At 31.8% G+C, this 12,665-nt stretch overlaps 1 protein-coding gene across 1 annotated transcript; it reads right to left on the reverse strand.

Annotated features, from left to right (window-relative positions):
- Positions 1-9,163: 9,163 nt before the first annotated feature.
- On the reverse strand, positions 9,164-10,099 carry LOC107908327 (uncharacterized). Its single transcript, XM_016835524.2, has one exon. The coding sequence runs from the start codon at positions 9,907-9,909 to the stop codon at positions 9,337-9,339; it is 573 nt and encodes a 190-aa protein (XP_016691013.1). The 5' UTR covers positions 9,910-10,099; the 3' UTR covers positions 9,164-9,336.
- Between the last annotated feature and the right edge of the window lie 2,566 nt (positions 10,100-12,665).

Consider the following 12,665-nt stretch of genomic DNA (forward strand, 5'->3'; position numbering starts at 1 on the left):
TTCATATGATTGAAGGGGAATCCAATGGAAAATATAGCCTCAAATTTGTTTATTTGCTCAATGATTGTAGGATGGAGTTGAAATTGCCATCAGATTTGACATCCCTTATCACCAAACTAAGAATACCATTTGAGGGTTAAAATTCTTTAAGACCGAAACAGAGTTTTTTTTTCATTATTGTTAATTTTGTAGTATAAGAAGAAAATACAATATGCACCTGGAAAAATTGATATTAAATGAATTATTAAAATAAAATATATTAGTGAATTGATATCTAGTTAGATTGATATCCGCATGGATTCGGGCACACTTAAATATGTTTTATTTTTTTATTTAAGGGTTAGAGAAGAATTATAGGTAATTCTAGCTATAGTATTAAAAAAATATTAGTATCAATCTCGACACACACGTTGCCTTGGGTTAATTAGTTTTTAAGTCAAATTATATAGAAAATATGTGAAGGTTAAAATATACTTCAAGTCCATGTCCTCTTTATATATTTAAAATTTAGTCCTTATTTATTCTTAAAAATGGAATCTCTCTACTCTTTAGATTAAAAAAAATAAAGACAATCAAGTATAGTTGTTAACACTAGTACTTTTTTATTATTAAAATTGTTAATGTAACATTTTGAAATTAATAAAAAAAAACATTTGTAAAAGACCTAAATGTAACAAAGAATTTTAACGGTGTTAATAATTAAAAACTCACATTACAATTTTAATCAGAATAAAGTAGTTAGATTAACCAATGATATTGTAAAACTTGAGGTGTCAAATTATGTTAAAAATTAGATCTCAGATTTGAGTGAACTATAGGGACCAAAACTAAAATTTGACCAATATTATATAATCTAAAAAACAAAAGGTTGGTACACATGTCATAAGGAATGCCCATGACATTCTTTTTTAGATTAAAGAAATCCCAAATGTGAGCATAGTAGAAGGATCAAGATAACAATTTAACCGCTTTCTTACAATGATCATGTAGACAAGGCTTTAGAGTATATTGGATTTTGTCACACTTGCGGTGGGTGAAAAGTTTATGTTAAAATATGTTGTTTTAAAATTTATTCAAAAATGAATGTAGGTGGAGTACTAATAATGAACTTGTACTTTTATACTATTGGACATATATTCCATCCCTAAATTTATAATTTATAATTGTTTTATTTAGAAATAATATAAAGGTATGAAAAGATAGAAGTGTTATTATAATAATATTAATTATAATTTAAAAGAAGGGATATATTTATAATTTATTATTGAATTGGTGACGTGATTAAGGATAACACAAGTATTAAATTAGATATATGGATTTTATATATATTTTCTATTTAAAATAAATAAAAAATGAAAAAAAGAATACCACGTGACAAGTAATGGGAAGAAAGAGAGAAATTCTGGAGAGCTTTCAAAAGTTCCATACTATATTTATGGGTCCTTCTTTATAGTAATCAAAGGAAAGCAAAAGGGAGGCATCCATTCTTTTGATATTCTTCCATCCCAAAAAGTTGCCCCTCCATCAATGGAGTTGTCGAATTATGAGCAAAAGAGATTTTAAGGTTTTTCTTTTCTTTAGTATTTTTTTATGTTTGTTTTAAGATTCATGTTTGGGGTTTGTGTCTATCATTTTTAATAATGTTGTTTCCAAGATTTTAATTTGCGTTCTCCCTTTGAGAGTGTAATGTGTCTTATCATTGCATCAAATCACTCATTAATAAATGTTGAGCGTGTACTTTTTATCATATAAAATTTACATACAAGTTAATTAGTTAGTTAAATGGAATCATCTAGTTAATTAATTATTGTGTAAACTTTAATGAAAAATTAAAAATTTAAAAAATTATGATATGATAATTAATATTATTGATTTGTTATATTTTAATCACTAAACTGTTCGTTAAAGTTCAGTTACTAAACTTGTAATTTACCCTTAATTATTTGTAACTTAGTAAAAATATTGGCGGTGGAAGTGCAACCATCAAGTGGACAACCACGGTTGGCTTGTTCCAAGGTAGGTCCAGTTTGCACTGGCAAAGTTTTATGTGTTGGGTTCAGGTCCAATCCAAATTCATAATTAATCTAATAAATTTTTTATTTAAATCAAGGCTTAATATATAATTTAATATTTGAGTTCGATATTTCTTTTAATATGGTATTTATATTATTATTTTTATCTAATGTGGTACTTGAATGTGACAAAAGTTACATATTTTGGTACCCCCAAAGATAATGATGTTAATTTTTTAGTGTTTAATCATGTTTTAGGGTTGATTATTATTATGCTTAAATCTGTCATGATTTTGTTAATAGACATAGATTTGTTTAATTTTGTGTTCATTTTGTCAAATACATTCCGATAAATATAATATAAATTAATTCTTAAGGTTGATTAAATGAAGGTTAATTGCTAATATTATTAGCTAATTATGAAGTTTCATCAAACTAACTTTAAAACACGAATTCAACACTAAAAATTAACACTGTTATATTTAGATACTAAAATATATAATTTTTATCAAATGCTGTACGAGACAAAAAAAAGTATCACATTAAAAAAAATGTTAAACCCAAGTAAATCAATATAAAATATTTTTGTTTATTTAATATTTTTTGAATTGTAAATTGAACCCCTAAACTGATTTAAGTTGAAATTAAATTAGATAGTCTGGAAAAGAAAATAGAACATCGTTGAAGGATATTTAAAAAAATTAATTAAATGTTGTGTAATTCATGTGTATGCAATGTTATTTTAAGAGTGATTTGATAAAAAGAAATACTAATTTAAGGAATAAAAACGAAAAATTAAATAAAAATTAAAATAATTTTATTTATAAAGTTGCAAAATAAAATAAAATAATAGAGTGTTGGACAGATAGATTTGATGTTAGTCATGCAGTTTATGCATAAATATTTGTTTGAATTAACAAATTAAAACCCGACTTTTACAAGACAAGTCAAATTTCTTTTTTGAAATTACTATTTGCGTTTGCAATGAAATTGCTAAAATACATCCAGCTCAAATGGCGTCCCTCTTTCTACCCAAAATTTAGATTATCATCTTGGTTTATTGTTAGGTGCAAATTAAGTTTTAGTTCCACATAATTATTATTATTATTATAGTAAAGAAAAAAGAATATGTGTTTAAGCATAATTAAATATTTCTTTTTATTTTTTTAGATTGATTCTTAGTTTAATTGGTATTATAGTGTTGTTGTCAGTGCAAGACTATGTGAGTTCGAGTGTCTATTTAAAAGTTGGGGAGGAATATATCTAATTCTAGACATTGTATCAAAAAAAGAAGATATGATAAAGAACTCATAATGAAATTATTGTTCAAAAATGTTTTTTTTTAATTTAAAGATTGCATATAAGTAAAAGTAACATTAAAAAACATGCAAAGGACTTCATTCCATGACTTCAATTCCTGCTTCTTCTTTTTTTAATATGGGTTATGGAAAAGATTATTTGATAATTAATTAAAACAAAACTTTAACCACTCTTTTCCTATTTAATATTACATTTTATTTATAAAATATTTAGAAAGAAAAACCTAAACAAAAGATGATATAGAATGAACGATATCATACCAATACTTGGCTAATCCATCAAAACATCTGATTGCAGTGATAAATTACTAAGTCAAATGTGATGTGTCAATCACACCAAATTACGAATAGTATCTCAGAACTGATATTCTGAAACTTGTAGCTTACCCCCCCCCCCCCCCACATATGTAGTTGAATGATTAATATTTGGAGAAATAAAACAAAGAAAATGATAAAGAATATAATGGAGAAGAGAAATAAATTTTGTATGAAAAAATTCTTTCAAATAATCTTTTATTTCAAACACACAAAGTTAATAATTCTTCATCACATACAACTCTTTATATAGGAGTTGTAAGTGACTATTCATCTATATCACTATATGCTAGGAGTTGTGACTATTCATGCATGTGTGTATCTTTTCATATTCAAGCCTCTTAACTTTTCATCTTCAAGTCTCTTCACTATTCATATTCAAGTTTTTTCACTTTTCATATTCAAGTCTCTTCACTCTTCTAACTTTTCATAATTTATTTGTGCAAGGTTAATTTAATTATGTGCCAACAATGCCTCCCTTAAATTAAACTTGCTTTGAACTCCCAACCTTTCAACATTTTTCTTGAAGACTTGTCCACTTAGAGGTTTTGTGAAGATATCAGCCATCTGATCTTCCGTCTTGCAATATTCAACTTGAACATCACCATTATTCACTAGTTCCCTCAAGAAGTGATATCGAATGCGAATGTGTTTTGTCCTTCTATGAAGAACTGGATCTTTTGTGACCGAAATAGTAGAACTATTGTCACAAAACAAAATTGTTGACTTGCTTTGCTTCTGCTTAAGACTTTCCAAAATTCCACGTAACCAAATCAATTGACATCCTGCATAAGATGCAGCGATATATTCAGCTTCTGTAGTCGAAAGCGCCACAATTGATTGTTTCTTTGAACTCCATGAAACTGCACCACTACCAAGGTGAAAAACATAACCAGAAGTGCTTCTGCTATCATCAATGCTTCCTGCTAAATCACTATCCGTATAACCAATGAGATCAACTAATGTATTAGCTTTATAGAAAATTCCATAATCAATGGTTCCCTTCACATATCTCAATATTCTCTTGGCAGCCTCCCAGTGATTGGAGTAAGGTTTCTCCATGAATCTACTTACCAAGCTAACAGCATACACGATATCAGGCCTTGTCGAAGTCAGATACATCAACTTCCCAACCAAACTTCTGAATATGGTGGAATTGACAAGCTTTCCTTCACCCTCTTTAGATAGCTTCAGACCTGTAATGCATGGAGTAGAGACTGGATTCGCATTTTCCATCATGAATTTTTTTAGAACTTCCTTTGCGTAGCTCTCTTGTGAAATAAAAATTCCTTTCTCGGATTGATGAACTTCTCCCAAATCTGTCATCTTAAATTCTGCCATCATTGAGTGCTGAAATTCTTTCAACATCTTCACATCATTTCCTGTGAAAATAAGATCATCAACGTAGAGACTTACAACCATGAATCTTCCTTGATAATTGCCTTTGATGTAGAGAGTATGCTCATATGGAGATTTCTGGAATCCACACTTCTGAAAATAAGAATCGATGCGGCTGTACCATGCTCTGGGTGATTGCTTCAACCCGTACAAAGCTTTCTTCAACTTGTAAACTTTTTCTTCTTCTCCTTTTTTGACAAACCCTGGTGGTTGATCAACATAGACTTCTTCTTTGCGAACACCATTCAAAAACGCAGATTTTACGTCCATTTGGAACATTTTCCAATTGTTTTGGGCAGCAAGAGAAATAAGTAACCGAACTGTCTCAAGTCTTGAAACTGGAGCAAATACCTCTGTAAAATCTTCTCATTCCTTTTGCTTGTATCCTTTTGCAACCAGTCTTGCCTTGTACTTGTTGATAGAGCCATTCGGATTCATCTTTGTCTTGTACACCCATTTGACTCCAATTGAATTCTTGTGCGGCGGTAAATCTGTGAGTTCCCATGTATCATTGTTTTCAATTGAGCAAATCTCTTTTTTCATGGCTTTCCTCCATATTTCTTCTTGATATGCATCATCAAAAGAAATTGGATCTTTTCCTGCAAAGAAGGCAAAGAATACAGCATCATTTTGCACAACTTCATCCGTTACATCATATAACTCTTGGATGCTTCTCGTTTTTCGGATCGGGCTGGATGAAGAAGAATTTGATGAAGAACTTGGGGAAGCAGGAGGATTTTCTACTTGAGCATCATCTTCAGCATTCTCAATTACTGCCTCTTCTTCTTCTTCAAGTTCAAAAGGAAAAATTGGCAAATTTTCCTTTTCAACTTCCATATCTTCAAACATGGAATTTTCATCAAACCGAACATCTCGGCTTATCACAATCTTCTTTGTCACCGGATTATACAACTTGTATGCCTTACTTCTTTCACTATAGCCAATGAAAATGCATTTCTCTGACTTGTCATCCAACTTGCTTCTCATTGCATCTGGAATATGAGAGTAGGCAACACTCCCAAATACTCTAAGATGACTAACACTAGGCTTTATACCATACCACGCCTCATGTGGTGTGCAATTCTCCAAGCTTCTTGTCGGTGATCTGTTTATAAGATAAACTGCACAGGAAACAGCTTCAGCCCAAAATCTTCTTGATAACCTCTTCTTCTTAAGAAGACATCTAGCCATTTCCATAATTGTTCTGTTCTTTCTTTCACACACACCATTTTGCTGAGGTGTATGGCGGACTGTCATTTCATGCCGGATGCCACTATCTCGGCAATATTTCTCAAATTCTTTTGAAAAATATTCACCTCCACGATCTGTACGCAAGGTGTTAATTTTCAACCTAGTAAAGTTCTCCACTTCTGCCTTGAAATCTTTGAATCTCTGAAAAGCCTCTGATTTTTCTTTGACACAATACACCCATAACTTTCTTGAGTAATCATCAATGAAAGAGATAAAGTAACGATTACCTCCTAAAGATGAAACTGTCATTGGACCACAAAGATCTGAGTGAATAAGTTGCAATGGTCTTCTTGCTTTCCACGAGGATTGAGAAGGAAAAGCAATTTTGTGTTGCTTTCCAAGTTGACATGCTTCACAAACATCATCAAGCCGATCGATTTTTGATAAACCTCTAACCATCATCTTCCTTGAAAGCATCTCCAAATTTCCATAGTTTAAATGTCCATATCTATCATGCCATAACTTTGAAATTCCTTTATGAGCACCAATAAAACAAGACATATTCTGATTTTGAAGGGTAAGAGAGAAAAGATTATTTGATGCCACTCCAACTCTAGCAACAACCTGATTTTTCTTTGATAAATAGCAAGCCATGTCTCGGAAATGAATATCATACCCCTTCTTCAAGAGATGCCCAACGCTAAGCAGATTATTTTTAAGACCAGGAACAAAATAAACTTCAGACATTTTCTCTACCCTTCCTTGCTTTGTTTTGAACTCCAACTCACCAACACCGCTAACTTTGTAAGCTTTGCCATCTCCTACTTTTACTTCTCCACAATCAGATTCAAAGAACTTCGAAAATAAATTTTTGTTACCTGTCATATGCTTGCTAGCACCACTGTCTATGTACCAGACATCATCAATCTCTCCACCATGAGATACGAGCAACAAAGTTTCTTGCTTTTGCTCTTGATTATTTTGTACTATATTAGCTTCATTTTTCTCTTCTTTTTTGTACCAGCATTCACTTGCCAAATGACCAGGTTTGCGACAATTATAACATTCAAAATAGCCACGACCTCTTCCTCTTTGATTTCCACGTCCACGTCCTCTTTGTGATCCTCTAAAATTTTGACTTTGGTTGGCTTCTTTCCATCCATTCTCCATGCTTACATCTTCACCTCTTTCACGAGCATTTGAGCCTCTTCCTCTAAAATTTCTTCCTCTTCCACGACCACGATCTCTCCCTCTTTGATTTTTAAAATCTCCCTTATTCTCATTTAGAGACAACTTTGACTGAAGTGCTTGATCTAGATCTACTTCCTTTTTCTTCTTGTTTAATCTTTCTTCATGGGCTTGCAACGAACCTGTGAGTTCATCAATAGTCATGGTACTCAAGTCCTTTGATTCTTCAATGGCAACCACAATGTAGTCAAATCTGGAATCTAAAGAACGGAGGATTTTCTCAACACCACGAATATCATCCATAGTTTCACCATTTCTTTTTAATTGATTGACTATGGACAAAACCCGTGAACAGTAATCAGAAACTGATTCTGACTCTGTTTTTTGCAATCTTTCAAACTCTCCTCGAAGAGTTTGCAACCGAACTCTTTTCACCTTTTCATCTCCTTTGAATGAATTTTGTAAAAATTCCCATGCTTGTTTTGTCGTGGTGGCACAAGCTATTTTTTCCCAAGCCGCTTCATATGATTGAACTCTTTGATATATCCAAAATAAGGCTTGCTGATTTTTCTTCCTTGATTTTTTTAGACTCTCTTTTTGAACTTGTGTTAATCCTTCCTCCTCTTCAGCCTCAACTTCATTATAACATTTTTCAACAATCTCCCAAACTTCTAGAGATCCAAGAAGAGCCTTCATTTGGATACTCCATTTGCCATAATTTTCTTTGGTTAATTGGGGAACGGAAGAAAGAGGAATAGAATTGTTCATTTCGATCGAACAAGGCTCTGATACCAATTTGTAGTTGAATGATTAATATTTGGAGAAATAAAACAAAGAAAATGATAAAGAATATAATGGAGAAGAGAAATAAATTTTGTATGAAAAAATTCTTTCAAATAATCTTTTATTTCAAGCACACAAAGTTAATAATTCTTCATCACATACAACTCTTTATATAGGAGTTGTAAGTGACTATTCATCTATATCACTATATGCTAGGAGTTGTGACTATTCATGCATGTGTGTATCTTTTCATATTCAAGCCTCTTAACTTTTCATCTTCAAGTCTCTTCACTATTCATATTCAAGTTTTTTCACTTTTCATATTCAAGTCTCTTCACTCTTCTAACTTTTCATAATTTATTTGTGCAAGGTTAATTTAATTATGTGCCAACAACATATATATATTAAAGTTGCAATCAGAATTATTCGGTGTTTTGCAATGAAAATCATCCTAGAGGGACGACTTCTGTGCCCAAAAAAAAAAAACTAGAGTAAATTGGTGGTGGAGAGCAGGAAGCAAAGTATTTTAAAATACTATCAAATTTGTTAAGTTGAAGAATGTGAGCATAAGCGAATTGGAAGTTTGAAGTCATGGTCATGGAAATTGCAACCTGTGGAATATATGAGAAAAATTTTAGGCGGATTTAAAGCCTTGAAATGGTAGCAATTCATATAGGAAGTTGCTAAGAACTTGGGGGAGTTAAGACTCCAAACATGTCGTACGTTAGTAGCTGTCAAATTAGGCTTTCCTTGTTTTGATTTTGAAAAAGTAATGCCTCCTTCCTTATGAATCATAAATCAAACTACGTATATATACAAGGAAGCATTGAATTTTGGTTAAACCAAGAAACTTCCTGGATATGGGACCGGACATCATCCCACAGATTCATCAGTTTTAAGGTTTTTGCTGTATATCTGGAACTTTTGTCCTTTTTATTACAATATAAAAAAACACGATCAACCCACATGACATGTCCATTAAAAGAATAAAATAATTTCGTACAATACAAAGCTTCTCCAAGTACAAGTACATATCTGCAACTTTCTCTTCTGTAGTTTTACAAATTAGATCAATCAAAAACTAATCGATTTCTAATCTACGTCAAAATGGAGCATAACAAACACCGCCATTAATGAACCCTAGTTTTTAAAAGCTCTCCTCCTTCCTCTTTGTATTTCTTTGGAAGGAGCAACTTTGAGAAAAACCCAGTTCTGTTGCTTCTCAATCTGGATGAAAAAGCCACTGATCTGCTCTTTGTTAGTATATTTTTCCCACTGAAAAACAAGAAGGAAAAACTATCCTTTCCTTCCGTAGGAAAAGGGTAACGATGCATGGGAGAGGAGTAAGAAGAAGCTGAAGAAGAAGAAGAAGAATAAGATGACAAGGAAGAAGAACAAGAAGAGGCAATCGTGGTAATTGTGGTGGTAGAACCCGAGCTCGAACTAGCTGATAACTGCAATAGTTTCTCTCGTAAACAAAGTGAACAAACGCCTGGGGATTGCCTGTGCTTTGGGTGTTTTTTGCAGGCTTTATCATTTAGCTTAGATCTTCCACTTGCAACAACAACAACATCTTTCTTTGATGACATTCTCAAGCTCGCCATTAGAGCTTTGCTTCGTAGCATTTTTGGTTGGTTGCGCCTTTGAGGGCTGTAAGAAGGATATTTAAAAGCTTTGTGGGGTGCATTTCCAAGAGACTTCATGGGAGGTTTCCTTTTGGCCTTGGTGTATTTTCCTTTTCAATTTCTCGCTTTTTGACTGTTTTTCTTTTTAAATTTTGTGATGTGTTATAAAGTGTTGGAAAAGTTGGATGAACGGATCTGATTGAGTGAAAGTTGGATGGGTTCCACTTGATTGTAGAATCGACGGTCGTGATCTTTTGTGTAAAAAACGATGCTTTAATGTGATGGCGGGCGTAGAAAATGAAGATAGAGTCTTGAGACGAAAAGAAGTGGGCGTGATCAAAACAGTGGGAAATTTTGGGCCGTATTAAGTTGGGAAAATAAAAGGGTCTAATTCTTCTTTCAGTCCCTGTATCCTTACCCTTTTTGAAATTTAGTCTTTCTATTTTTATTTCTAAAAATTTATCTAACAATTGAAGCTCAAAAGGTTAAATTGGATGATGTAGCATTTGAAAAGATTGCTCACATGATTAATCTAAATTTGTGTGGAAGCCAAATACAAAAAAAAAAGGAACACTTCATTTTGTTTCTCTAAAATAATATTGAAGAATCTTACAAACCGAAATTTAAATACGTAAACCTTACAACCTCTTATTTGAAATTTTCTTTTTGCTAATCCACACATGTAATGTTGGCCACATGAGCCAATATTTGTATTTAAAACATAACACATAAATCAATTTAGGAGAAGTTTTTTGACGTTGTTATCAGTTGAACTTCAATTATTAAATCAAAAGAATAAAGAGGTTAATATCATGAGATTATAAGTTACAGGGACTAAGAGCAAATTGTACCAAAAAAATCTGTTTTTGACAATTATATCCAATAAAATCTTACGTAGACTCCATATAATTTTGCCACGTAATATTCCAAGATTAAAAGTTGTCTAATGACTTGCTAAAAAGGAGCTATAGAATTATTGGACAGTCTTTTTATTCACACGTCAGCAAAGTATTTGCTATTTTCATTTATGTTTGACAATTGTTATGTATCACACCCGGTCAAAAGTGGTTAATTATCCGGTCCAAATTTATATATATATTTGTAATTCAAGTTGGATTTGATTTCGATTACTTCTTATTTAATACAAACTATTTTTCTAATTCAATGTATTTAAAAAAGTTATCTTTATTATACCATATGATATATGAAATTTACATTTTTTAAAATTTAGTATCTAAGTTTTTTTTTATTCAGTTGATACTTAAATTTAAAATTTCTTCTTATTTAGTATTTAAGTTTTTTTTAATTTAGTACATGAATTTGAAACTTTTCTTAATTTGGTACCTAAACTTTATTTTGATCTAATTTGATATCTAAAATTGTCAAATATTATACAAATTATCTCAAAACACTAATAGTGTTAGTTTTTATGATGAGATAAAAATAGCTAATATGTGGACGACATTTGATAGATAACATGAAATTTAATGGCAGGAATTAAGAGGGATGGGCTATTTTTTATCCCTATTAATATTAAATAATTAAAAATTTTCAAAATATAACGTTCGCCATAGTAGCCAAAGTATAATACATTTTGATATAGTTAGAAAAAAAATCGGTTTCAGCCTAAAAAAGTAAGAGATTTGTCAGTTTGGACGAAAAAAGTTAAGAAAATAATAATATAATGATAACATGCTTTTTTGACCCAAGAACGGGCTTTTGGACGACCGATCAAATCAGTATATGTAACACTCTATACTCGACCCGATCGTCGGGTCTGGGTACCAAATGTCACAATTAACCTGAGTTACTTAACAACAATTCTAACTTGATTTATTTACAACTTAATAAAGCCAAAATTAGTCCAAAATTACCACATAACTTTACTCTAATATCTTTAGTTATCAACATGTTTCAGAATATTATTACAAATAAACTTTCTACAATTACTAAGGTTCTTACAAACATTTTGCTTTATTGAGCATGTATCTCTATACAATTATCATGACTTGAAACTTAAATTCGTTATAAATACGTTTATTCAACCCCCGAGGCGTAGCCTCTAAGGGTGGTGTTCTATATGTATGATATAGCTACAACGCCATTCGTGTGGACTTGGCGGTGTCTGGTTTAGTCCCTTCCACACAATCCTCGAGTCATTCCTTAACCCTGCAATAAAGGTAAATACTCATAGGTTCGGATGAACTTAGTGAGAATCTATACAATAGTATTCCTAAGTTACTTTTGAAGTCTTGAGTGATAAAAGACTAATGCACATTAATTAAACTTCTTGAGTTTCATAAGGGATTCTGCAATTGATTGGCGCAGATGATGTCCATAAATTCTTCTTGTACGAACCATTGGAGGACATATCGGGCTGATATAGACGTAATTGTACCTTTTTTTACACTCGTTTCTAAGAATTGATTTTGTCTAGCTTTATCTCAGACTTTTCTTTTACCTTTCTGGTTTGATTCATCAAAAGATAACCAAGTAATCAAATATTCAGATTGGCAACTACCTTTGGTAGACTTGTAGATATCTCGCCACAACCACAGATTCTTACGCTGATCCCTTCATTCCAGATTGAACTCGACACTGACTTACTGTATTATCCCGACGTTTACCATTTTATAACTCGTTTGTGCATATACCTTTCTAGAGGGAATCTCGTTTACTTACATCCTCATATGTGGCCTTCAAAATATAAGTTTTGGCAGATAGTTTAAGCTCCACTCTTTTCCCGTGAAATCATACTTGTAAGGTTATCCCATTAGACTTTCCCTCTATCTAATAGTTCGAATAGACATTTCCTAAATTAGATAGTCCTAATG

Source organism: Gossypium hirsutum, chromosome D02 (genome assembly GCF_007990345.1).
Source record: "Gossypium hirsutum isolate 1008001.06 chromosome D02, Gossypium_hirsutum_v2.1, whole genome shotgun sequence".
Lineage (NCBI taxonomy): Eukaryota > Viridiplantae > Streptophyta > Magnoliopsida > Malvales > Malvaceae > Gossypium > Gossypium hirsutum.